The sequence below is a fragment of the Varroa destructor genome, unplaced genomic scaffold (assembly GCF_002443255.2).
Source record: "Varroa destructor unplaced genomic scaffold, Vdes_3.0 BEIS01000003.1, whole genome shotgun sequence".
In the NCBI taxonomy this organism is placed as follows: Eukaryota; Metazoa; Arthropoda; class Arachnida; order Mesostigmata; family Varroidae; genus Varroa; species Varroa destructor.
This window is the reverse complement of record NW_019211456.1, coordinates 10,935,195-10,961,803: the sequence shown is the minus strand read 5'-3', so window position 1 is coordinate 10,961,803 and position 26,609 is coordinate 10,935,195. Positions and strand designations below refer to the sequence as shown.

Here is a 26,609-nt window from a genome sequence, read left to right as displayed (position 1 = left end):
TATTTTGCGACAAACACAGAGGCTCGACTGCTGATTGTCGATGCGAATAAAAAAGTCCCATCGGCGTCAAGTAGCAATAACGTTGAAGGGGAAAAAAGTAAGCCCCAATTACATGGACCTGATGATGATATCAAGACGTATAGGGGGCGTCTCGTAGAACTGCTTCAAAGCCAAACATTATTGCCACATATTGGTCTCAGCCTCCGCCTAATTGCGTCATGAGATATATTTGAAAAGCTCCTGCGGGCGAAAACGGCACACGGCTGTGAAGAGAGTTAATCTTGTCCTAGTTATCACCTTAAGCAAATGTCTGCCGATTTGTTCAGACCCAAACAATTCTGTCTATTGGCGGACAGAGAGGGGTGTTGCCCGGGGGAAGAGGCGTGGCCAATACTATGATGAATGAATAAAATAAAACAGCATATTTATTCTCACACTCTGATGAACTCGAACAACAATGGCTACCCCTGCATGAGGCGGTCACAGCCTCTTCTCCGCCAAAAATTCAATGGCTAATAATATTATTAATTATCGTTATTATTACTAGAAGTACTCATCACCAAACATAAACCGTACTGGAGAAAAGTAAACGTCATTTTCACAACCTGTCAGATGACAAAATCAAGAAAACGAATGCATTCTTTACGCATTGCTCATTCAAAGGAGCGGCGGTCAAAGACAAATTCGAGCACGTTTCTCGACTTTAAACTTTCACATGGGTGGAAAACATCAATTAAGAAAATAATGATGACAATGGCAACAGTTATATTTATAAATAATAACAAAACAAAGTAATTTAGAAGGAAGGAGTTGAGATTGCCGCTACTGTACGACTGCAAATAACGCTCCACAGTTATCATACACTGACGATTTACGCTAATATAGACATATTTAAATGTAAAAAAAAATATATATACATATATTATAAATACGATATGGTCACAATAATGCTCTTTCATTCATAGTAGATTTCATCCTCCATAATAAATACACAGCCATAGCCGTAGAAAAATAACGCCCACGAACTTAAACACACGTATACATACACGAACAAAAATGTACACAAGTAAAAATCCGCACTAATTTTTGAAAGTTATAACCGATTCTTTTTGCCGTCGGTTGGGAGCAGTATTCATAAAGAAAAATCGGATCGATAGCGATCCGCAACGCAGAGTCAAAACAGATCTTGTGGCGATCGAAGTCCAAAATATCCTCCTAAATCAAAGGAACAGATACACATAAAACTGAGTGAACGTGATAAAAGAAGGAGGAACAAATGCGAGACGGAAAATGCATTGGGGGAGCATTGGCGTTTTGCTTGTTTGATTTTATTACATGTATATCGCTGGCAGTTATTGCTGGCTTAGAAAAAAAGAGATTACTTCTCTCTCATGAACTATGCCGTGACCAACAGTAAGGATTCGCAGCGCACATAAGTGCAGAGATGCACTGCTTTAAGGGTGAACGCGGTCGAGCGGACAGGATTCAATTATTTATAGTATAAGCGTTATTTTTTCTTTTATTTCTTAGGCTTCGACTTTTCCAGCAAATGGCGGTCATAATATCAATAATTCGAACTGTCCGTAAACTTCGGAGTATTTTTTCTGGTTAGAGAAAAATTATGTCTTCGTCAAATGAGTGAAAGAAAGGCCTTCTGTATCAACATTCTGTAGCAAATTCATGATAGAATACCACTTTGATTTTACCGTGTTGATCACATTTGTGCGGTTAGCGGTTAAGTGATAGTGGTTCTCATATATTACTTCAGTTTTCTAGTTATTTTGTTTCTGACAGCCTTTTCCGTTTTCTCACTGGCGTCGTCATCGTTCTGTCAGGTTCACAAAATTTAACATTATAGTGGTAAAAAAACAGCATTTGGCTGCCAAGGCAAATCCAAGTAGATGAGGTGTATGTAGCGCACAGAGTTGCTGGTACTACTCAAAAATGGCTCGCTATGTCCAAAAGTGACTTCTCCAACCGAAAACTCTGGTATTTTCAAGTTCAGCAAGATCTTGAGCCACTTTTTCAAAAGTCCGTTTTTTAAAACGAGGATAATTATTAGGTGATTCCAATTCTCTCACCTGTAGCCTTTATCCTACGCAGAACGAAATTCTCGGATCGCTTCTGCAGCTTTTGAGATACGCGAAGAATCTGTAACTTCACTATTTTTTCGTCCGACATACTCGTCTATGAGTAGAAACCCGAAAAAAAACTTCGTGATCAAGAGAGAACGATGACAACTGGCCTATGTGAGTTCTAGTTGTAGATAGAAAACTTAGAAACAAGGCTATACAGAGAACCCGCCATCGCTCTCTTATGTAAAAAATCATAGTGGAGTTAATGCTATTATATAATACGCTTTGGATGCTTGTTTATTTTTTTTTGCCTTTATTTATGAAAAACGTGCTGGCACGATATTCTTTGGCTGATTATTATATCACAAATATAAGCACTGTATTTTCGATGTATCTTTTGTGTGCAATTAACAAAACTGCTGTCAGTTTTCTTTTCTAAGTGATGTAGACATTTTGCTCAGTACAGATACTCTATCGTTATGTATGATAAGATATTTTTATAGAATATGGCTTTTTTAATGAGCGCATGACAACGAAGAAATCCTGTAACTAAAGCGGCAAGAACTTGACGTGGCTATACCTTTTTCATTGTTATATATTTGAATCATATACTTGTATTAAAGGCACATAAAGCCTTGGTCAGACGATTTCGTTCGAACCCGCGATAACGTGGCGCCGGTTACTATGGATTCTGACGATGACGACGATACTTGACGTCGTCACGCATTTTCCAGTCGATGACGATCTCAATTTTTTCGGACATAAGGATTTCAGAGGATAAAGCCTGTTTCGTTCGTCAGAAAAATGAGAATAAATAAATAGACAAAGCAAGAGTAGGATGACAAATCGAATGAGAAAATAAATAACGCAAGATATAACCAAAACTCAAAATAAAAATGATATTCACAATCAATATTTGTGTTTACTGCGGCACCGATAAGTGATGAATAGACGTTGCACTTGAAAATTGTGCGAAAAAAAAAACAAGGAAATTATGCTAGCGTATCGAGTTTACGTTCGGTCAGATCATTGAAAAATTATGTAGCTGTACTCCAACCTTCTGCTGTGCTGGAACGTGATTTTTTTCTTGGCTGCGTCGAGCCTTTTCTCATAAACATAGGCGAACCGCATCGTTTCAGGTGATGACAGATACCTACACTGGCCTTCATACTGGAAAAAGAACGAGATGTCCACGCCTATTATTTCGTGCTCAGTCCTTACAGGGCTAAATCATATCGATAGAAAACACAGTGTGACAAAACAAGCAATATCCTTAACAAGGTAGACATTTGTTACCGCTAACTAATATTATAGACAACAAAACAAAAAATACTCACCTAAACTAAAATGAAGCCATGTTTGACACGCATGTTGAAAACATACACAACTTCAGCCAAATCGACTATACTTCTGGGATTATAGAATAATCCCCAATACCAGTGTTCTAGGTCTGCCTAATATGAATGTCCTCCTAATACTCGCTATTTCTAATCCTGAGCGGATTAGAAATCATACCACCAGTTTACTTTGGATAAACAAGTGTTCGAATTGAACGATGGCAACAATTTTTTATGACTCAGCCGGGCTTGCGCGCGTTGAGATTAGATGACAACATAAATCAAATGGATGATTCCCTTTAATGCAAGCACTGAATTGCTGAGCTGCCGAAACGTTTAGCATCAATATATCATCCAGTTTTATGTCAGCGGGCACGACATTATATCGGCTTACATAGACAGTCCATTTGTCTAATCTCAACAAGTATAAACCAGACTGAGTCACAAACAATTGCTCTCATGATTCAATTAGATTAGGAAAACTCAGAATTTAGACACTTGAAGCATTTTAAACAAACTGTCTAATCCGGTTAGGACTATAAATAGCCAGTATTAAATAGGATATATTAGGGAAAAAGAATGTATGCCGTTATAACTATTTGGCTAAAGTCAACATGCGGAACAGTACGTATGACATTATTTCTTCTAAGATCCTAATTATCTTAAAGCAGTTTACCGAAGGCAGTTATTGGGTCTCAGTTGATTCGCTCTGTTGTCACCTCTGAATTATTGTTACGAAATTTGAAGCATTGTTACAACCCAAAGAAATTGATTGAATATGTCAATATAAAATGATAATAAAAAAAAAAAGAGCGTGATCCCGATAATGCTATTTGTGACAATCCATCGGCATAAAGCATAAGTAAATGTATCAATCCATCGTTCTGGGAGAATGTAATATAGGCGAGTGGAAAGGTAACGGGAAATCGTTGAAACCGCTTTTAGCATTCATGGCCTGCCTCTTGGGCGATATTGCTAATTCATATTAACCACTGATGAAACCAAAAGCTTAATTTTTGGATTAATTTTCAGTGTAAAACCCTAGAGATCACTGAATCTTAGATACTGGGATACTGAAGAGGCCAATTTGCTTGTCGTTTGAACTTTTCGTTCTAAATTCAGGTAACTTCCAGAAAAAGTAAAAGAGATGTTATTTTCTGCTAAGTTTGCATTCTCCAGCAGTAGAATCTGCGTTATGTGAGTTCCCAAAGAGACAAACACAATACGTTTCAGTCATGTTAAATACCAGTTCACACACCTAATGAAAAAAATACATTATCGATAACGTTTTAACAAAACTGTTTTTCTCTTTCAATTCAAAATTGCCCGCTCCACTTTTTTCTCGACCAATCTACTGCGGGCAACCATGGCCGCCTGCTCTCTAGCCCGCGCGCGCGCGCTTCTTTAACTCGAACGGCGCCGAATGGAAAACACCAGCAGCAGAAGGTGAGGGCCTTTCGGAGAGGGCAAACGGCCGCTCGGGCCGCAGGCGCTGTCTGGCTGGGTCGTCCAGTGGTCGTCGTCGTCAGTGCCTAGATCGGCTGCTACGGACGTCGAGACGGCGAATACGAGCAAACAGAACACCGATACAATCAGTCAACGAGACATAGGTAGATTGAGTCAACGGCCACTGTGGCGGCGGCAGCAGCAGCAGCAGTTAAGCAAAACTTCGCGGGGTTAAGCATCACAGGTAAAGCAGGGGTTGCGACGGCAGCCAACCCGGGTTCCTCCTGCTGTTATTGCAGTAAAAGAGGTGGACAAGTGGATGTACCAACGGTAGCGACCGTTGTTGGGCTCCGGCTTGGTGCCGGCAGCGGTGCCAGTTGCTTGTTGTGTGTGTTTCTCTGTATTCAGAGTTGTGATCGTAGAGAAGTGTTACAAAAAAGCTAGCCGTAGCATACGTAGCGTAACACGGACGAAAAAAGCTGAACTTTTGCGTTCTCTCGCTGTAGGGCGGTGTATGTGTGTGTATACGTGCGATTGGCAACTCGCTCTGCGCTTCTTGCTCGTGCTACTGAGTGCTATAATCGTGTCATATTGGAGGAGAGTCTGCGTTTGAGAGAAATAAGAAAGTCTACTACTCACTATTGCTCATCAGCAAAACACTGAACGAACGAATAAAGCAGGCAGTCAAGTGGGCTTCCGACATCAATTGATATTCGGTTAGTCTATTGTGCTGCTGCTGCTGCTGCTGCTGCTGTGGATCGTCTGTTCCGCTCGCTGTTGTGGTTTTAAGGAACAGAGAGACGAACATTCGACATTTGTTGAACAAAGACGGCCGCACCGAGGAGGCAATAGCAGTGCGTTGTTGCTGATAAAAAAACAAGTTTCGGGTCAGTCGGTCTCTTCTGCGGCCCAATTGTGACATGTGTGGGGTGTTTGCAAATCAATAAGTAAATTTTATTCGCTCGTATCGGAATATATATCTATAGTGACATTTGTGCTTTTAAAAAACCATATGTAAAAAGTGAACCGTTTTGTACGCCCGATTAGCAGATCGAGTAACGAACATTTTTTTCGCACGCCAACGCATATCATTAGGTATTATTCGCCAATGATTTTATGTCCAGTGCATCGATAAGTGGACCCTGCTATTGCATCGTAGAAGATCGCCGGCGGGGTTGAGACAGTACTGTCTGAACAGGTGAGTGTAGAAGAATCTGAATGATGTATTATAGCGACAAGCCGATGATGAGTAGCAGCAATGGCCATTCAGAAGTAAATTATGTGAAACGAACACCCCTTCCTTGTGTGTCTGTTGCAACAGACAAAGTATTTCTACTGTTTGCTCTGCGACCTTTGCGGCGTCTTCTGAAACTCACCTCTTCTAGTTGGTAGTATGTAATCGATGAGCAGCTGTGCATGCACAATCCTGCACGATCAATAGTCAACGGCCAACAGTCCTCACTTCATCTGCACGTCACTATGGTGACACCCTTCGACCACGACGGCGAAAAACAACGATGGTTCGATGAAGCAGTAGAAGAAGAGATTACGCCAGGGTCACTGTTTTCACCGACCCGATGGGCATCGGTCATATACAATTGTCATAGCAGTTTCCCAGGTGTTCGATATGTATTGTTCATTTCAATATGATCGGTATATCAAATCCGCACAAACGTTGTTGTTGTTGGTGTTGTGGTCGTGGTCGACTTCAGGGGTGTCATTTACTGGTCACAGCCTGGCACTGAAATATTGTTGCTAGTAATAATGGTCAGATAACAAAATGACTGCCAGCGGTGCTAAGCTGGATGGTAATGGTAAGCACCCTAAGTCCTTTAGGGCCGCGTCGCCTCGCCAGCTCCTGTGCCGGGCGCCGACGTTATCGTAGCACGTTGCCACCGATTCTTGTCGAATGGCCAAATGGCGTAGTCACTAGAAGCAGAGTAACCAGCAGTGACCCTTTATAAAATTGTTGCATCCGTAGCAACAGTACAATAGTTGCCTCACGAAGGTCTTCTATGGCCTACAGCAAGAGCCAGATGCACATCTTAGTATAGATGCATCTCTTCAAGGCGATAAGTGTTTCTAATCCACTGTGACTTGGTGTGCGACCAACGTGCAGTAAGAAAGTCCAGCTACATTTGAGTTCTGAAACAGAATCGAACTCAAATGCGCAGCAGGTAATGTGTCGATGATTAATCTATGTTTTTATCTAGAGATTGCTTTGAAAATAAGCGTGAGTAAGAAGCTGAAAATCAACTAGACGTCTCGTCGGTAGTAGCAGATACTCATTAGCCTTGTTAATCCATCGACACTAACCTTGTTTGGTGTGCCCGTTAAGTCTAATTGCCAACCAAGATGCCGTCGAAAAAAACACGGAGCTGAACCTTGCCCGAATAGCTGGGGCGTAGAAAGCTTTCTTATCGCTTTGTGTAGCTTGCAAATAGTAGAATAGAATGCAGAATAGATGCACAAATACCTCTAAGGGTAACTTTGACTACGTATGTCAAAGCTGAGTTTGATATTAAGCAGAAGCACAGAATCGGAAAGCAAGTGTCACAGTGAACTGGTACATGACAGTTTTGAAATCTTCTGGCTAACTTGGATGCATCTATATATTCTTCACGTTTGTGGGAGGCACAAAAATCCAGGACACCAGGGTTATTTGTAAAATCAAATAGAATCCAACATCAATTTTCTTTGCATGTAAATGTGACATAAATTATCATACTTAACTATGTTTTCAGGGTTTTGTAAGAACTGCGAAAACAGCCGGGTGCTAATGTATTAGTTTATTATGTTAACTTGGGCCTTTAAAGATGCCTGATTCTAATGAAATATGAAAAGATACTAATGGTGAATACTATCAACGAATAAAATAAAAACGATAAACAGCATTTTTTATCTTTGATCATTGGTTGTTTTTAGAAGAGGGCTTTTTTCCTCGATGGTTACGGCGCGCAAGAAAGGTACAATGAAATGCTTTCTTTTCGACAACAGTCGTAAACGGAAGTTACAACTAGATACGTGGTAGACAGGCAGATATCTTTTAAATTGGCAGGGTGGATGATGATCACACGTAGAGAGTACATGTACGCATTACCCAATTTCACTCTAAAGTGAGGCAGAAAATTAAAGCAAAAGTCATGAGTCTTTCCTGAGAAGTTCGAAGATGTGAGATTGCCCGCATGCAGAATCGCTTGTAAATAGGTGCTGGCGAAAGGTAGTTGGCTGTGTACTTTATATATATATATATATATATATATATATACACGAATGCGGTCAAAGAATCTAAGGCTTGTGAAACAGGAGCTGTAGATTGTAAACGAAGTCGAAGTTTTTTCGGCACTTTGAAAATACGCTACTGATAAGGCATAACCGTCGTTAAATTGTCCAAGCATTATACCCGACGTCTTGAGTATCGTTGTTTCAACATTTCTGATGCGTCTAAAACTGATTTAAGCGTAGTATTCCACGCCTTCTGCCTACAGGAACTTGCACAGGTAGTCGCAAACGTATGGCTTTAGCACTTCATAATCGACTGTAAGAACCGAATTCTGATCTTAAAAGTCAGCTTCATCCTGCTTTTGTGCATTGTATTTCTGATTGTGGTATTAAGAACGCTCAAAAATATAAGACGACAGAAACCGGAATACTAAAATATGGGTTGGTTGGGTTTTACGCGCCATGTTTTGTAACATGTGCGGAGCAGGTGGCCCCGCATTGTACGAAATATTTTAGAATTCAGTATCCTTAGGGAGGTACTGCCCATCGAAGGCATTCTGGCGATATCCGAAATCACGCAGATTTCGAAATAAGCCAGGCCATGAGATAAGCTACAGACTCGGCTTCCAGCTTGTGAAATAGTTTATAAGTAATGAGAAATGGGGTCCAGTCATCGTTCATTGACTGCGTTGTCTTACCTTTTTGTGACCAATCGAAGCAAACATTGTTTCTCAGAGTTGCGATGGAACTTTACTGTTCACATAGGGGCAGATGTTATAGAGTTCCATAGCTTTTTTCGTGACTTTTTCGTTGAGTTTTGTTCAGCTGTTGCCTTCTGTTGGCACAGTGACGTATAATTAGGACGTTTGATGTGCAAACAGTCGGTACTCAACCATAGCACTCAAACTTCATATTGAAGTGTTCTCAGAATGGCGACGAAGTGATCTCGTTTATTGATGAAATTTATCTCGATCACCTATCCACTTTTACTCCTTCAGTGCATGTCGTAAGACCGTTGGGTGTAATTTTTCGGATCACCTTATGAGGAAGCGCTGAATGAAGTTTGTAGTGGCATGAGAGTGCGACTTCTCCTAGGCGTATTTGTTAGAAACGAAACTGCTTGTTCTTACATGCTCATCCAGATGTACTCTGACAAATGTTCCTAAGATGACGCGGGTTGGTACGTATATAAAAGGTGTCAGGTTATAGCTCAGTGTTGTCCACAAGAAGTTTTTGCCAGGCCTTTTCTGCTTTAGAAGGTTAATGTTAGTGTCCCGGACAAAATAAACGGTTTGCGGCACACCGGATCTTAATCGAGTGTAAGTACAAGTAGGTTCAATCTGCTCGTGTAGTAAAGGGAAAAAGTTCTACTACTTGTAAGGCAAGCTATTCGAAAATTGCTTCAGGTGAATTTACATGATCAAGAATTACATCATCGAAAGAAAGTGATAGTACTACATGTAAAGCATGTGATACTATGTGCCGTCCGGCCAGATAAATCTTTCTGAAAGGTATTTACCGAGTCTAGGTTGTGGAGTCTGCTATTGAAAAGTCCGAACGTAATGCAGAGGCAGCAAGGACATTGTCCTGGAACATTAATTCTCTATAATTGCGTGAAGCAGTTACTTTAGTATATTATCAAGCCGTTTGCGTGTTAGCGGGCGATGCCTAACGCATTGTTTACGCTGTAATTTTGTTGGTGTCGACTTGGAAAGGAGCAAAAACGTAGTGTGGTTTAGTAATACTCGAGCTAAATGTTTTATTTATTAAAATAAAAAATACAATAATTAAAAATGTCTGCTTTCGACGTTGGATGCCGTTTTTAAACTATAGATGTGATAAAAACTGTTACAAAAATATGATGGAGGTCCTATGACTTTAGTCGGTTAGTCTCGCAAGTGAAAGTACGACAAAACGACATCCCTGAAAGATGAAATACATTGACTGCTTTGTAAATAAGAGTCATGATAGCTTGTTTTCAACTAGGGTAGGTAGGCTTACGGTTTCGTTTTTCAGCGCGTCGGCTACCATGAAAGTTTTGCGAACTATAATTGATTGTAACAACTATTTAATTTCAATGTAAGTGCGATGTTCTGAGAGGTAGGTCGGCTCTATAATCAACTGCAATTGTTCTTACAGGCCATGTTTTTTTGGAAAAAGACTATTAGTAAATATTGTACGATTTAAAGAAGCAATCCAATGTTGCCTATTAGTAAAATTGTTATTTGTCCTCACCGTTGCGAACATTTATGACAAACTCAATTCCATGTTTCATTAAAGTCGGCGGGCCGTTTGTATTTGTGCCTTCCTTATAGTAGTTTAATAACAGCAGTTTCTCGGCATAATTATTCTATGTATGTAATACTGTCATTGTGGGCTCTGATACTGACGACGCTGCTTGTTGCGGCATCCTGGACATAACCTTCTGGAATAAAAAAATTGTCGTAGAAAAGACACAGGCGAGCTCTAGGTGGCCAAACTGACATTGCGCTAGTATCGCCTGTCATGGCCTTATGAAATTCTTTTGCAAGCTGCGAGCAAGTAAGTGCGCTTCTCGTTCAAGTCAAGCAGTTCGCTCAGGTGTTAACTATATTGTCTTGAAACTATTACTGGGCACTTTTACAGTCTATACCTTCGGCGGTATCTAATTAATAGTTAACATGGCCATGGGGGCACAATCCGCAAGAGTTCCTCTTATAAAATATTTACTATAATTGCGGAGACTTTCGTTAAATATTTTGAAATAGTTAGCTATACATGAGTGAAACTGACACGTGATGGTGTGGTAGGCCAAGATGATAAAGTGACTAATATGCATTTTTCTTTCAATTTTTTAGCTTTATTCAACTTTAAAAAATATTCTTCGTATGCAGCCATTTTCAAGCACTGCTCGTTTCGTTTCAGTGAATATCGCCACATGCTTTACTTCTCTAATGTGGATGGAAACCCTTGACATTCCGATGGCCAACTGTAATTGTTAGCATCCCTCTGATATCCAGCTAAACGTATTTTACTTTAGAAATTTTTCTTTCTGAACCTGTACATCCTACTATTCCTTTGCGCACTCGTTTCGATTACTTACCAACCTTCAGAATATATGTTCTAGCATTATTTTTGCCCTTATTAGTATTGCTACTTTTATGTAGTATGAAAACAAATACTGTTTTTAGTTCAGTTTGAGATCGGTAATGATATCGAAGTTTCACCATTAACCATATCAATGAGTTAGCAGTCTATCTATTTTCCGTTATCGGTCTTCCGATCATAACCTATCTGTCGTCATTAGCGTTGATATGGAAGTGACACTAATGGGCTCGAGTTTGGTAACGTCGACTACGTTTTGTTTTGATCGATGCGACTTGTTTTTGTTGTGGGAGAGCAGTTGACAAATGCGGCGGTAGTTCTCTCCATTAATCGCTAGCGCCTGCGCCGTTTCTCGGCGTTTCCTAAAGATAAATATCGTTTTCGTCGCAGACTCTGTAAGGGGAAGCGTTTCAGTAATCTAGGGCGGCAGTTATCGGAGTTGGGACGCATAACATCCCTGTAGCACATCCTTTCTTTTTAGAATTCTTTTTTCGTTTTTTCAAATTCGTCTCTCTGCCGCTTTTATTCTACCATGTTGACGGCACCAACTATTCTTAGTTGGTTGTAGAATCAATGTGAGTTCAACTCGGTATTATTATTACCCAGAAAAGCTATCAGGACAGATTTACACTGCGCCTGAAAAGTAACTGGAATTACCAAAAGATAGAGAAAAACTAGAATGACAAATTGGATAATCATAAAAATTCAACAGAAGTTTAGAACGATAGCAACAATGATTACTGTAGACGTGATACTTTCCAAGTGCTCGTATTCTCCGGGCAATTTTTGCCGGGTTCAGTAATGATATAATGGATTTGACGATTCGGGGAGATTATCTGCGGTCATTACCGTTGCCATTGGATAGGTAACTAGTGGGCTTGCTTGTTAATCTCTGCTACCCTCGCGATGCATCGTCCTGCCATAATTGACAGAAAGGGCTAAGTCAAAAAACGTAAACATGCGAATAGCAACACCTAATTCCTTTACATCAGCGCATAAATCATATCGAAGCAGTGGTGATAGAAAGTTCCTCGTCGTTACAGTAGCAAACCTGTTAAATCAGGTGGCAATCTATCATGGGACTCCAAGACAAAGATGGGTATAAGACATATGTATTGGTACGCCTTTCCTCGTGAATGGGTGACGACGGTATGCCGTCTGTTGCCCGGATACGAGATTATAATTGTTTACGATTTAAGAACTTACTGTCTGCGAATAAACATAATATAAGTAAGCCTCTTCGAGCGAAACGATCTCGAGTCCGCAGCTACGCATCGTAAGGCTTTTAATCAATGCGTAGGCTATTGGAAACTGCACAGCACCTTTCAAGTCCCTTCGAATTCAAAGCGTTTTATGAAGCACTATTATCCTATCAAGTCACTCTACAATAACTTTACAACTGAAATCTGTGCATTGGCAAAAAAGTTGCTGCGTCATTTACGCCAAGTGTCTTTGTCTAGGTAAACTATCTTAAAAGTAGTACCAAAGGAGATACGTTTCACACCTTTTCTCAGTTTAGGTAAGCTACAAACTACATAAGAGAATTTATTGTGAAAGTGCTAAGCGTATTTGTACACGCACCGCTAAAGGCGATCTCAAAGGAGCCAATCCAGATAGTGGTACGTGACCTGCGCTTATGACTAGAAACGGTTACGGCAGTTAAATCACGAGATAGCTCATTTCCGTTGCAAATTGTTACAAAAGAGACAGTTGACCTGACACATTCCGGATCATGGGCTTGGATGAATTTTTCGCTGAAAAAACTAGGTCATTTTTTCAAACGACAGTATTGTTTTGTATTGGGTGGATCTAACGGCTGTAAACAATTCGCAATTATCCATATCGACGGCGGCAAAGCAAATGCTAGTTTCTTAGTAATTAAATGAGCATGTAACCAACAAGCATGCGAAGGAGGAGTCGGCTGCACTCGATATCGTTCTATTTTGCAGTTTTATTGAAAACTATTTAGATTTTTCTAATCTTTTGGCCGTTATCAATACCGAATTGCTTGAAGGCATACCCATCTTCGAATTAGGCTATTCACTTAATATTCAAGAACACATCTGCTCACTTTTGACGGAAATAATATCATAGGTACCTAATTGACATGGCAATAGCAGCGGTTAGCCTGATCTCGACGAAGACATACCTTAGGGAAACTAGCTAGGTGATCACTCTTCCATCGTTCAAGTAAGGGCTGGAACAGATTAATACCAAATAAAACGTTCTTTGTATTGAAGTTAAGTTGCATTTTATCATGGAAGTGTTTCTTGTTCATATACAAAATGTAGAAACATATTATTCCTAGTCAAACAGAGATGAAATAGAAAAGCCGTTACCTTAAACAGCAGAAATGTATATATTAATATTGGCGAAGCAATGCATGATGTCCATCACTTTTGGACGCATTCATAGCAGACGGTACAAATTGGAGCATGAACTATCACGATAACATGCGTAGAAATACTATTTCTAACATTCATCAACTTACCATGGCTACTATCTGTATATATATAATATGACGTACTCTCTCTTGTAACAATCGCCCTAGAAAATCAGTGTACCTTTCCAACTACGTGTCGGATTTGAAAATATATCAAGGTTAGGCACATTGCAGTTTTATCGAAATGACTAGGTATTATATAGTTGGCGAGCACACAAATGCAGAACTGGTGCACAGGTTGTGCGTCGCAGCGCTAGGACAAGCTTGGTTTGCGAAAAAACCGTAGGCTTATACTAAATCTATTTATCCGATCTATTTTATTCAATAAATCCACCGTCCCACAGTCGCATCCGATGTCGATGATAATTTTGTACCTGTATTGCGTCCATGCGGCTATTATCCACGCTGTTCCCCAGTTCTCTGTTGAAAAAGTCCAACACGAATTATGCCTATGTTTTTTTTACTATTTTTAATTTTCGTTTTATTAATGCCAATAATTAGTTCAGGACAGTTTACGAATAAAAACTTCGCTATTACCGCTTAAAATGGGGAGAAATAATTATAGTAGTTAAATGACGCCATTTTTCCTCCATTTCCATCTCTTCAAAAATTTCGCAACGCTTTACCAACAGCTACCGTTAAACGTAGCCGTCGTCAGGTGTAAATATGTTACTGTTAATTGCGTTGGTGTTTGTTCACCTTGGTAGCTGCCTACAGGTGACATCGTCAAAACTCTTATTGCCAACACCGAAACGCCTTTAATCCATGTCCCGCCTTTAAACACTGCTTCAGACGGCTTACGTATTCTGGCGTGAAAGGCGTATATTAGGCCTGGTTTCTCACTTAGACCACTGCGTGTACACACGAACACATTAGTACGACATCATCATGGATACCAACGAGGACGATTTCACTGGGCTGAAGTAGTTATTTCGAGGAACCAATTTAACATTTGGGAAATCGTTAAGAAGACTCAGGGAAATATGGATTATCAATTGAATAACTTCATACTGCCATATAATTCAATTTCGTTTGAAGAGAGTAAGATACTGATTGAGTCTCAGAACTATTCAAGGACGTCCGATCAGAAATGAGCTTAAACCACAATGACACCAGTAATCGTGTGCTGATTTGGCACAGTAGAATTTTAGTGGGTTATTGGCAACCTGCGATATCTGTTGTCCTTCACGCGCGACCGAAGCTGTTTCTACGAAATTTCTAATTATTGTGGTGAGAATAATGTACTCCATACGTACTGTCGGTGAACTGTCGCTGTTGTTCAGAGGTCTATCTTAAAATCCGAATTCGCAATTTAAACTTTTCAAGCGCATTAGTAACCCGCCAAACTACCCCCAATGACTCGACGATATGGGAACCTTTCCAATCGGACTAATGTTGTTCGAATAATAGGCATGGCCACCCAAGAACATAATACCCACTGTTAACAAGAATAGCGCTAGGATAATCTAAGTGATTCTTTTTTTAGTGGTTTATGACACATGTGTACGCTTCAATCAATATGTGACGATTCAAAAGACTGAATCTCCGTATTTTGATACGCATTGCTACGCTTCGTAAAGCGAAATAGAACAGAAAAGTGCAAGATTATAATCTGAGCCTTTTACCTCCGTAGTTTACTTAGTCATGTATAATAATATGAACAAAATTTCTTTTCGTTTCTTAGAATTCAACATTCTAACCAATGGCTTTTAAGGTACCGCATCAAAGTTAACCGTTAAACCTCTCCTAAGAACTGCCGTTAGCTCGTGTGAGCCCTTATAATATAACAGCTAAAAGTTCAATGCAGATCCAGTGTTTGTATTGTTTTTCGAGGCTTGGGAGAACGCTTGCGTTGCGTGGGGAAGTTCGTAGCACACAGAGTTTCAGTTGCTGTTGAAAGTTTTATTCGATTGGAGCTGATTCACGATAAATTGAAATACAGCCATTGTTAACCTTGGTGTGGTCTTTTAGGTCATGGTCGAGTCACAGCCATGGGAGCCCGTCCCGTATCATTTCATATCATATTATCCGGGCGTCAGGATGTCATTCGTTTCTGTAGAATCACTTACAGTGAGCTTAATAATAGGAAAATGAATGCAGATTTCTTTTATTGGGTTGCGGTCACAAGCTACCTGATTCAACCCCGATTCTTAGAACGCAGAACAATGGTTACCGCTTCAATGCTTATGGCCAGACTTCTCGTATTAAATCCATATCTAAATGGGGACCTAGCCCAATTGGAACGCCTACCGAAATATGACTTTGTGGAGGTACGTTCGATTTCTTTGAATAGATTAGCTGCAGTTCGCGCAGTACTATATAGAATGTACGTATTCAAGTGATGATTGCAAGGGCAGCAATAAACAGGAAAGGGCGCGTTATCTCTATATTGTAACAAATGAACTTTTCTGCTTTGTTTCTGCTTTACTTTTTCAGGCAATGCACCGAGTCAGAGTCAAATGTGAGCTGTGACGATAACTTTCGTCGTTGTTATTTCTACCGCTGCAGTGTTGCATCAGGGACGCTGCAATTAAAGCAGTCGTCCGTTCTCTGATGGCCAGTGGTGGCGCACGCTCCGGCGGGGTGCTCGCCAACAGCCTACTTCTACCATGGGGAGCTCGGAAGGATCGAGCTGCAAACGCACTGCCGCTAGCAGTCGCAGGCGACACCGATGTTAAGCCGGGCGAATACGCGCTTCGGCTGCTGTTCGCTGAGTTGACGGTACAGGCCGAACGCAAGGTGGCGCTGGTCCTTACTGAGCCGCTTGAAAGGCCGCTAAGTAAAAGCCTGCAAAGAGGCGAAGATGCCGTCTTCGACCAGCTATTGGGCGCACTTGGAAGTGTTGCCGAACATTGCTTACCATCCCTATTAAAAACGCTATTTGCATGGTAGGTAAATTTAGAACCTGTTCACATGATATTAGTAATTTATTGCTTTACCCTTTTTTGTATAAGAAAGTTCACGGTTAAACCGCGACGATCGGTTTCTAAATTGACTCATAAAGTTGTATTAAGGACATGTTCTCACATTTCTTATTATTGTATAGTTTTGGTTGACTGACGAGTTGACCAAGTAGCGCCGCTTATCGATTCCGTCGAGTATGTCCGATAACAACCCAGAACAACAATTATCTTTTTCAATCCCTCAGTCAATATTTTCTAACTACTTCTTAGCAGCTTGCTATGATTTTTATAGAATTGCGTGTCGATCGTTGTCTATTACTCAGAACCATACTTTGTGCAGTGGAAATGTGGCTATTATTTGGACATCCAGATACACTAGATCACACCTACATGTAAGAGTAATTTATTTTGTTCGAGCCCGTGTCATTAACTATGTAATCATAACGGTATATTTAGATACAAATACGGGACTTTACTGATTCGCAGCGTACCATTAAAATCTGCCTTAAATTTGTCCTGTTCTTATCGACTTCTAGCCCTGCTTGCACGTTCTATTCATTCATCACTAGATCAAAATCGGCTGAGTCACTGAATAGGTAGTGACTTCAGAAACCTAACGAATCACGAATGCGGCGAAACCCAAACAGAAGAAAAAGGTTTCAAAAAGCCAGTATGGCTTCTGATTTTTCGTTCTCGATGGAGCGGAAGAAACTCTTGGTTGGTTAAACGGCTGATTTACGGGATCGAAAATGTTATTTCGCTGGCGCCGCTTATCCGTGTTAGGACTGCTCGTTGTAACAAGCTGTTCGGCCTTCTGTAGTAGTGGCAGACCGTGCCAGCTCTAGCGGTGGTTATTTCAATTTGCAAAGGAGGTGCTCATCCAGGAGCTGTTACTTGGGTGACGCTCGCATCTATTTCACCGCTGCCGTTACGCTAAACGACTCAGCAAAAGGCGGAAAAGCCACACTGCAAAGGCGCAGTGTTACCATTTGCCTATAAACTATTTCGATAAACTATTACACTCGAGTAGATTTAGACTTCGTAGCTTCGTCCCTGGCCCTGGTCTGTCAGTCACTTCCGCTCGGTCACTGCTTTTGGTAAACCGGTGACAGACCCGTATGTGAATATCTAGTTTCAGTCAACTAGAAATAGACTAAACGAAAATGCTACAGTGTCCCTGTATGTGTCCAAAAGGCAAAATGGCAGGAACAGATGAAAAAAAAAACAGACGAAGTATTAATCAGGGCAGGCAGAGATTCGTTTTCCATATGTTATCGTATGCCTGACAATAGCTGTTATTTCTCATGTGGATTTAATTTCTCATATGTTGTTGTGTTAATGTTCTAATCCTGATCATGGTCGCCAAGATGATCATCACTCACGTGAGCCAGCCATGGAGTGCCTTCTTTAACAAACCGGTCAACTGATACATACGTTCATTGAAAGATACTGTATTGTTCACGGGCTCCTCTATCAACGGCATTACTACGGCCGCTGGATTCGTCGTCCATTACCGTCCCGCCTCACTCCATCCTGATTCCGATGAGAAAAACCACTACGAGTCTTTGTGAATCAGCAACAGCGAGGCTGGTAGCAGTCGTGTTCTGTTGTTCTTTGTTGATAGAAGAATACTACATATCTGCCAACGCATTGCATTGTAGTACTGGATGGAGACGTGGTCGCTATTTGTTTCCGTTGTCGCCGCTTCTGTCATCGATGGCGTTGCCTGAGTTGTTGTTGTTGTTGTTGGGTGCTACGTGAAATGTGCGACAGGGTCCTTGTGGAGCGATTTTGCGGTCGCTGGAATAAATCTCATCCAACGGGTTGTTCTGCCGACACAATGCATTTATGGATATTGCGGCTTAGCGGCAAAACGAGCTGCCTCTATGGTGACGGTAACAAAAGCCCTCGACATTGTTCTAGCTAACTGGGTACCACCTCAGGTATACCGTTTCTTTGCTGACAAGTGCCTATTGTCTATTAGCTTTTTGTCGCGTGTTACCCTCAAGCTAGCAATATGCCAAACAAAACAAAGCAAGGCGCATTAAAAAGACAAGGCAGTGATGCATTTGTATTGAATATTAACACGACGTATAACGAACGAAGTCACTGGACGACAGAGGACCTTAATTACTTACTTGGATCTTTTGCCAATATTGATATCTGCGACGATAGATGATTGTATGTTTATCGCTCTGTACTTGCTGCTTTTTTGCTTGGGAAAAGAAATGTGCAGAGATGGCTCACTTACTACTGAAGTAAAGCAGCATTATGTGTAGAGTCCCATAGACACAACTACATCGACAACGTTTTGTCGTCACCGTCCACGTCGTTCTGTTTCAGACATTTGCCAACACTGCTGATCAGCCCCCGTTACTCGTTTTAGTACGGCCCAATTGAGCCACTAGTCTTCCACTCCAAATGGGGGGTTGCAGGAATAGAAGGAAAAAGCTGCTGTACTTGACCAAAAGTCAGTAGTAAACTCTGATGTCTCGAAACAATCAGGAATTAAAGCGCTTGAGGGAGCGCTGCCATTAAGAGAACAGTTACTTATTGCCCTTTTGTTGTCAGTGTCTTTATTTGATCCATGTATTAGCTGTTGTGTTAAACTCCGGGAAGAATCCTCCGAAACGCATCCGAGGGACTAGCAGAAGCTATCTGACGTCTCAGAGTTGGTTAGTTCCGCAGCAACAAAAAAGCTTTTCAAAATTAAATGTTGGGCCGTTGGGTTTGGGGGCGGTACATTGTGTTGATGAGCGATTTGACATTGACTCGTAACCAAGCAATCGGTGCAATGCACTGATAAGTTAATGCGGACGGATGGCTCATAGTTTAACTGCAGTTTTACTCGCAGCGACTAATGAAACACGAATAGTGAAACAAATCAATTAGTTTTCGTCGGCACAAGCAACATTGATCCGTTTCTCAGCCGCACCTGCCGCGGGCAAAGTTACACTGGCGCATATATGTTTAGGTTTGTGTATATTTATGCGTAGGCTGATAAAAGACGATGAAACAAGGAGACGGCAGCTGAAAAGAGTCGATCAAAAAAACTAGATTATCTGAACCCATTTGCTACAATGAAGTAGAATACAGTTAATACATACGAGCCTGCACCCCAGCTCACAGTTTCATTGGCCTTTTGTCGACAACAGACCAATGCGTTTAGGATGCAATGAATGATACGACTCGATAGCGGTTCAAGTGTTTATATAGTAAGCTTAAGTTAAGTTTGCAGGGTAACTGCGGATCGTGTACAGAATTACGGATACGTATCGAATATACTTGGTCATAGCAACCGGCTTTGCCTCTATTGCGAGGATGCCATTGCTATCGCTGAATTACTTGCCAGTGGTCTGCGCATAGGGCTGACTGCGCCAACCTCAGTCAGTGTCGTTTTTTGGATAGCGTTCGCCTGTAAGGCCTGCAACAAGAAAAATGAAACGTTACCGATAGGCCACTATCAAAAGTTATTACTCAGTCGATTTTGAATTCTGATTAGACGTGACGCAGAGCTATCCATATACATACGTTGATCCCCTAATTTAACATTATGTAGCTGATAGCAGATACATCTATATATAACCATGTGAGCAAATTGTCTGTTCACTTTTGTTATGTAAAAATGTGACTTTTAGTAGTTTATTGTCGTCTAAGATGTTGGTTGTTCCTATTGATGTGGAAAATTATTTTAGGTACGAAAAACAGGCCGTTGAGGGTCCCGCGCCAGCTACGCCTGCGCCGCAAGCACCTACTGAATCACCGATTGCACGTTTCCGGGCAGAATCAAATAAGTCAACGAAAGAATTGGAAAGCCGATCCGAGCATGACTACCTTCTCGAGCGGAGAGATCTCGCTATAGAGTTCATCTTCTGTCTTGTCCTCATCGAGGTACTTAAACAGCTACCGCTACACCCGGGCCATGAAGACCTTGTGCTGTATATTGAGAACCTTGCTTTCAAACACTTCAAGTTTCGGGAAGGGTCCCAGCAGGGTCCGAATGTTACTAACTTCAACATCATTGCCGATCTCTACGCCGAAGTTATCGGTGTGTTGGCGCAGAGTCGTTTCCAGTCTGTGCGAAAGTGCTTTATGAACGAGCTCAAGGAACTTCGGGCGCGCGAACCCTCAGCGCACACGACACAGAGTATCATCTCACTTCTCATGGGAATGAAGTTCTTCCGCATTAAGATGGTTCCTATTGAAGAGTTCGAGGCATCATTTCATTTCATACAAGAATGTGCTATTTACTTTCTCGAAGTGAAGGACAAAGATATTAAGCACGCGCTAGCTGGCCTCTTCGTTGAGATTCTTGTGCCGGTGGCTGCTGCCGTTAAGAATGAAGTCAACGTGCCATGTCTCAAGAACTTCGTCGATTTACTCTACCAACAGACACTGGACTTGTGTACGAAAAAGAAACACTCGTTAGCGTTATTTCCGTTGGTAACATGCCTTTTGTGTGTGTCGCAACGAGCCTTCTTCCTGCAAAATTGGCATTGTTTTTTGGCCATGTGTCTGTCGCATTTGAAGCACCGAGATCCCAAAATGTGCCGCGTTGCCCTCGAGTCCCTCTATCGGCTCCTTTGGGTGTACATGATTCGTATTAAGTGTGAAAGCAATCAGGCGACACATACGCGTCTACACAGCATCGTCAACTCGCTCTTTCCAAAGGGCAGTAAGGCGGTTGTGCCGCGGGAGACGCCTCTCAACATCTTCGTTAAAATTATTCAGTTTATCGCACAGGTAAGTAATGTTTGTCGTTTCTGTATAGATAAGTAAAAGTGTGTCGGCAAATTATGCATCATAGCTATGTATATGTATCTTTAGTAAGTCTTTACGTACTAGCCAAGCCCACCTGCAATTATTTAAATCAATTCTCCACCTTAACTCTGTATTGCCGATAGTCGAAACCATTTAGATTATCTTGTCAGTGTATATTTAACGGATGGCTCGCTGTAGGCTTGCTGTTATAGTACGTTTAACCGTTGAATCAGCAAGGAACACAGTATTTTGGCCATGATCAATAGAGAAAGAACGTATCTACATTCATACGATATCAGCAAATATTGATCGTTGTAATGGGTTCATCTTTTGCCTGTGGCAATGACTGGGACGTGCGATAGATAAATGGTTGAGCTCGAGCAATTTTGCACAGACAGATGTCGACGTTCGAGGTAAATCCAGTGATCGACTGCCACTTAAGCAGAATGACTAATCTTTCGTTACTGCTGTTGTTATTGGTAGCGTACGTAAGGGACAATGGTTATGTGACGTTGAAAATGAGCATTTTCCTTAACCATCGTAGCTATTGTCTCGTACGTTGAGTACCGTATTATTTTGTATAGCAGCAACGAAATCTGTCAGCGAATTGTTCTAGCCGCCGTAATTGTAGTGAGATATGCACTACCATAGTATAATCAGCCATCGTACTGGCAGCAGTAGTCAAGTAGGACACAGTCTACCAATCAGCTTTTTCGGCTGGTCCAGTGAGTGATCGTCCGTCCGTCCATCGTCATCTGCTTATGATATCATCCGCGTCATATCAGATCGAAATATTAATGCGCTATCGCTATTCGACATCATAATGAGCAATGGATCGTCCTTATCATATATCTCGCAGACAAAATGCACTACGGCACATGACATCCTGCCGTCACAAAATGTTAAAAAAAACGATAACTTAACACTAGATGAGAGTATCTGATAGCTGTGAGCTTTTCACCTATCCTAAAATTGCATATACAAATAAATTTTTTATCTACAGATTATATGGGCGCTATATCATTATCAGCTAACATGCAATGTTTGAATGTACAGTTTATTGGAAAGAAGAGATAACAGCTGACGGGTCTGCTGATGCGAGTGCGCGACGCGCACAGAGGCGACGATGAATTGCTTTCTAAGTATCGGTAATGCTTATTGCATCATGCAGCCTACTCCAAATAGGAGTATGCTTCATAGTAAAGGTAGGCCTTGTAAATGACGTAGGCGGGAGTCGAGACAATTCAACTTCATGGCTTTTTATTTGCAATGTAACTCACTTCTCTCCATGCACATAGGTTATACACTGTGCATATATGCGATGTGTACCCACATTGTATTTCCCCATACTGACTACGTGGGGAATTATGTGATATTCTTCGTTGTCGACCAATCCAGCGGCCATTCAACGTTGCTTATTCGTATCCTCCACTATTATACTATGATACCGTCTATGTAAATACTCCACTTTTCCGCTATTGCTGTTACCGTTACTAGCAGAAGAGAATTTATCCTTCTCGAGCAAAGTACAAACAATAGCTTCGTCGTTATCCTAATTTTCTGTCTATATTTTTCGGTGTATTATGGTGACAAAAAGCAGCGTGTCAAGAGGAAAGGTTATCGTCGTTTGTCGGTCGGCGTTACCTGAGCAACATTTTTACCGCCTATATATTTTTTGTGTGTCCGTCCTTCTCACCGTTTCTGTAATTTCGTGCACAATGACGTTATTTATCTTGGAGCTCTGAAATTAGTATAAAATGAAGAGTGAAGTTTTTTTATTAGGCCTCTGTGTGGCGGAGCTCCGGAGCATGTGTTAAGCGACGTTTCTCTACCAACAGCTCTAGCGACAATGGGAATGATGATAAAGCACTGAGCTCGAATATGGGGCAGAACTTTGTCCTCTCCATAATATCGTCCTAACCTATTGGAGAGGTTATCGTATATTATATACGTGTATTTATGCACCTTATACATAATGGATGCTGTAATAGCCGCGGCCATAATGGCAGTGATACAGGACCTACGGAACAATCGAAAGAGCACACATGTGATAGTAATAATGTGCTCCTAGTGAACTGCTGTTAACTGCAGAGCATCTATAGTTATAATAAATCATTCCGAAGGCTCGTTCAACGAATGCTCAAAGGGGTTTCTAGGTGTAAGTATGTGCGTGGACATGATAAGGCTTAGATGATATGCGTGAGTCGGACTCTAGGTTAGACGTGAAACAGTCTTATTTATTACGTATATATCACAGCATAATGTTGTGTCTTGTTGGAAGACGAACGGTGATTGGGTGAAAGGAAAGGGGAAAGAAAAAACTGGTTTCTTGGATAGAACGAGACACAAGTAGAAAATGGTTATTTATAGCAGTTTGTAGAATATTGACTTATAGCGAGCGTATTGATTTTGATGTTGTATTCGGCAGGCATTTGTCGTTAACTGACGATTATTGCGCCCTATAGGTGACTGTTCACATACGGAATACTAGCTATGAATGTTAAAAATGCCCATGTATAGAAGGGCAATTAAGGTACAGCCTATGCAGACGGATACTTCGATGGTGAATCTTTTGTAGGCTATCGCTGGGCGACTGACGACTAAGGCAGCGTGGGATGAGGCCCTTTGTGTTACTAAATATAGTTACTAGCAATAATCGTACGGGTGTTTTTGGACAGTTTGCCATATAAAAGGTAGATAGCAAGTGTTTGTGCGTGTGGTAATAGGTCGGGTTGACCTCCCTTCGTGGCAGGTTATCTTCAGGGAAACCAAATTTGTTAAATCTGAGTCAGCCATAGCGTGTCTCCCCAACTCTGCCAACTGCGAGCTCCATTTATTTTTAAAACATGCATCAAAATAGACTTAAAATAGCTTTCTACACTATATTAAGTAGTCATTATGCTTAGACCTTTCGTAAATTCGATATTTACGCTGGGTAGTTGCTGTATATGCGTAGAATTTTCAAATAAAATGCTTTGTACTCCTTAGGGATTCCGTCCTTCTTAAATAATATGGCTTATGATGTAAAGTCAATCTGGCCTAAATATAAGGAGCTTTTTCTAGTTGGTAGAGAGACTAAAATTTCTTACTGCTCAGAGCTATCATACCTATATTTAGCTTTTCAGGCTGAATAACAGACAACAAGCTTGATAGCATCCCAACGAGAGAGAAAGATTAAGGTATATAGCAATTGATTGATTTTGTTCTATTAAATACTGCAGTATTACTAAACAAAATTCAAATCCATTACTTTGTATATATAGATGCGCTTGTAGCATGCGATCAGTGTAACAGTTCAGATATGGTATTCCGCAAATGTAGCATAATCGCACTGAAGTATCCGAATGACATCAAGGATCGGGTCTATTTCATACCAGTTTCAAGTAACACGTATCACTGCCCCCAACTTCCGGGAGTTCTTTCAGAGTAGAGTGGCAGAAACCTATATGGAATAAGCGTGCTATTGAAGAAGAACAAATGAAGCTATTGCGTGCCACGTGCATAGAGCTCGAATACGCAGCAAGTGGCGACACTCACACACGGTCACACAGTGACACGGATCCGATCAAATACAGAGACTGTTTGGCTGATCCAATGGTGTTACGCATCGCCATTTATTAATTAATGCATAGAACTATCGTTGAAATAGCCGTCGTTAGCGAGATACTAAAAATATGCTTTGCCGCTGTTAGGCATCCAGCATTAGACAGCTCTTGGTCATGCGCTCTCTACCATTATGACACGTATGTATGTATGTATGTATGCTAGGGAGATCTGTGCGTCACCTGTACAATCACTATTCCCCACGTTCTATATTGAAATTCGAAATCATTATAGTTTTCATAGTGATTGCGGCTTTTTTGCATGATTTTAGATGTCCTGATTTACCTAAATTAGTTTTGCGGTTACTGGCAATTTGTTTCGACTTTGATCTGATCCGGTGCGCTACGTGCAGCTTATTGACTGGACTTCTTGCGTCGCAGGTTTCGCTTGGGCATAACATAAAACAAACTACACGCACACACATACACAGAAGTTCCATAAGAAGATTCGTGAAGAGGTTCTGGAAGACAGAGGCGGTCGGTCGTACGTACGTGGTCGGTAGTCGTCAAATGTTATTACTGCTACTGAGTTATAAAAATACGTCTAGTAGTGGAAATGGTGTGATAGCGGCGGTGATGAGTTCGCTGTACGTAGAGCATCGCTGTCTTCTCCTAATTGATGATAACAGATCAAATGGATTCTGCGTAGCCGGCCGGAAAAGTTGAACTTAATCGGTTATAGACTGTTAGTCTATGTATAGTCTGTTGGTCGTCGTTGTTCATTTACTGTTTGTATATCAATGTACCGGAGTAGCTATCTCTCGTATCTTTGGGTGCCGAGACGGTACTAGGTGGTGACTTGTTTGGTGGCCGATGTCGCCCTGCTAGTTTAGCGGACTTCGGGTTTCCTTTATGGCCTTTACCAACCGATGTAGTTTTTATCTTTCATAGCGTGTATCTATTATGTATTATGATTAAAGACGGTTGCAGTCAAAACAAAGATGATCCTTTCATGTTCAAGGCGATCTGCTCTGATATTTTTTCTCCTTCCGCTCGATCTCGCGAATTTATAGTACGATGCCTGAAGTAAAGTCTGTCTACATATTGAGGTCAGCAGCTATGGGATCTAATAACTAGCTATATGAGCTACTGACAGATACAGCGACAGGTAGGACGTTCTCCAAGGGAAACAATTACGCGTAGCGCTTTATAGGTGGAATACCTATTTATGCAAAGATCATCGGACTCGGTTTAAGTTTAATCGGTGGACTTGTTCTATCACTTAGACGCAGGGGATACGGAATGACGAAATTATTTCCTGTAGAGTTCGTGCCATCCAGCCTTCGCCAGGTTACTCCTGGCTATCATTTACGTATGAACAAATGTTACGCTGGTGTATTTACGTGTAGTAGTTATTCCAGCTTTACAACTCGATCATTAAATAACTGTAATATTGTACCAATGTAATGCATCAACATTGGTACGATATTATAGTATTACGTTAGATCTTAATAATATATATATGCGGGAAGTTTACTAGTATATTTATGAAATGAAGCGTCGAAAAACGTTTTTATGGACGGAACTGTTGCACTTGATGGTAAAAGCGAACGTGGTACAAAAATATATGAAGAACCTTCAGATGGTAAAGCAGAAACCTGTGTTTTTGGGATCAAATAACGTTTTAGAAGTATAAAGAAAACCGGCGTTTTGAGAAATGAATGATATAAAGCATTGATCTAGGTGTTGTTAATAGTCAGACGATTTTTTGAAAATCAAATAAATGTGTTTGTCAT

At 41.0% G+C, this 26,609-nt stretch overlaps 1 protein-coding gene and 1 long non-coding RNA gene across 7 annotated transcripts in view; one reads left to right on the top strand and one right to left on the bottom strand.

The window, feature by feature from the left end:
• Positions 1-2,365: 2,365 nt before the first annotated feature.
• On the bottom strand, positions 2,366-6,793 carry LOC111248240 (uncharacterized). 4 transcript variants are annotated; one of them, XR_002672484.2, is made up of 4 exons: positions 6,235-6,374; positions 3,413-4,953; positions 3,133-3,245; positions 2,366-2,859 (listed from the first exon to the last, which is right to left on the bottom strand). It is a non-coding gene; the product is annotated as an uncharacterized LOC111248240 (long non-coding RNA). The 4 variants fall into 4 exon arrangements; XR_015324208.1 differs by having other exon boundaries at positions 3,413-4,956; positions 6,235-6,350; XR_015324207.1 differs by lacking the exon at positions 3,413-4,953 and having other exon boundaries at positions 6,235-6,793.
• Positions 4,917-26,609, top strand: part of fry (microtubule binding protein furry) — a 105,536-nt gene continuing 83,843 nt past the window's right edge. Inside the window, exons 1-4 of one of the 3 annotated variants that reach the window (XM_086984191.1) lie at positions 5,004-5,022; positions 5,954-6,056; positions 16,044-16,495; positions 20,206-21,253. In XM_086984191.1, the coding sequence (XP_086840317.1) occupies positions 16,161-16,495; positions 20,206-21,253 (1,383 nt within the window). In that variant the 5' untranslated portion in view covers positions 5,004-5,022; positions 5,954-6,056; positions 16,044-16,160. Of the gene's footprint in view, positions 6,057-6,895; positions 7,036-16,043; positions 16,496-20,205; positions 21,254-26,609 lie in introns of those variants that run through there. The other 2 variants (XM_022800177.2, XM_086984192.1) reach the window with 2 other exon arrangements.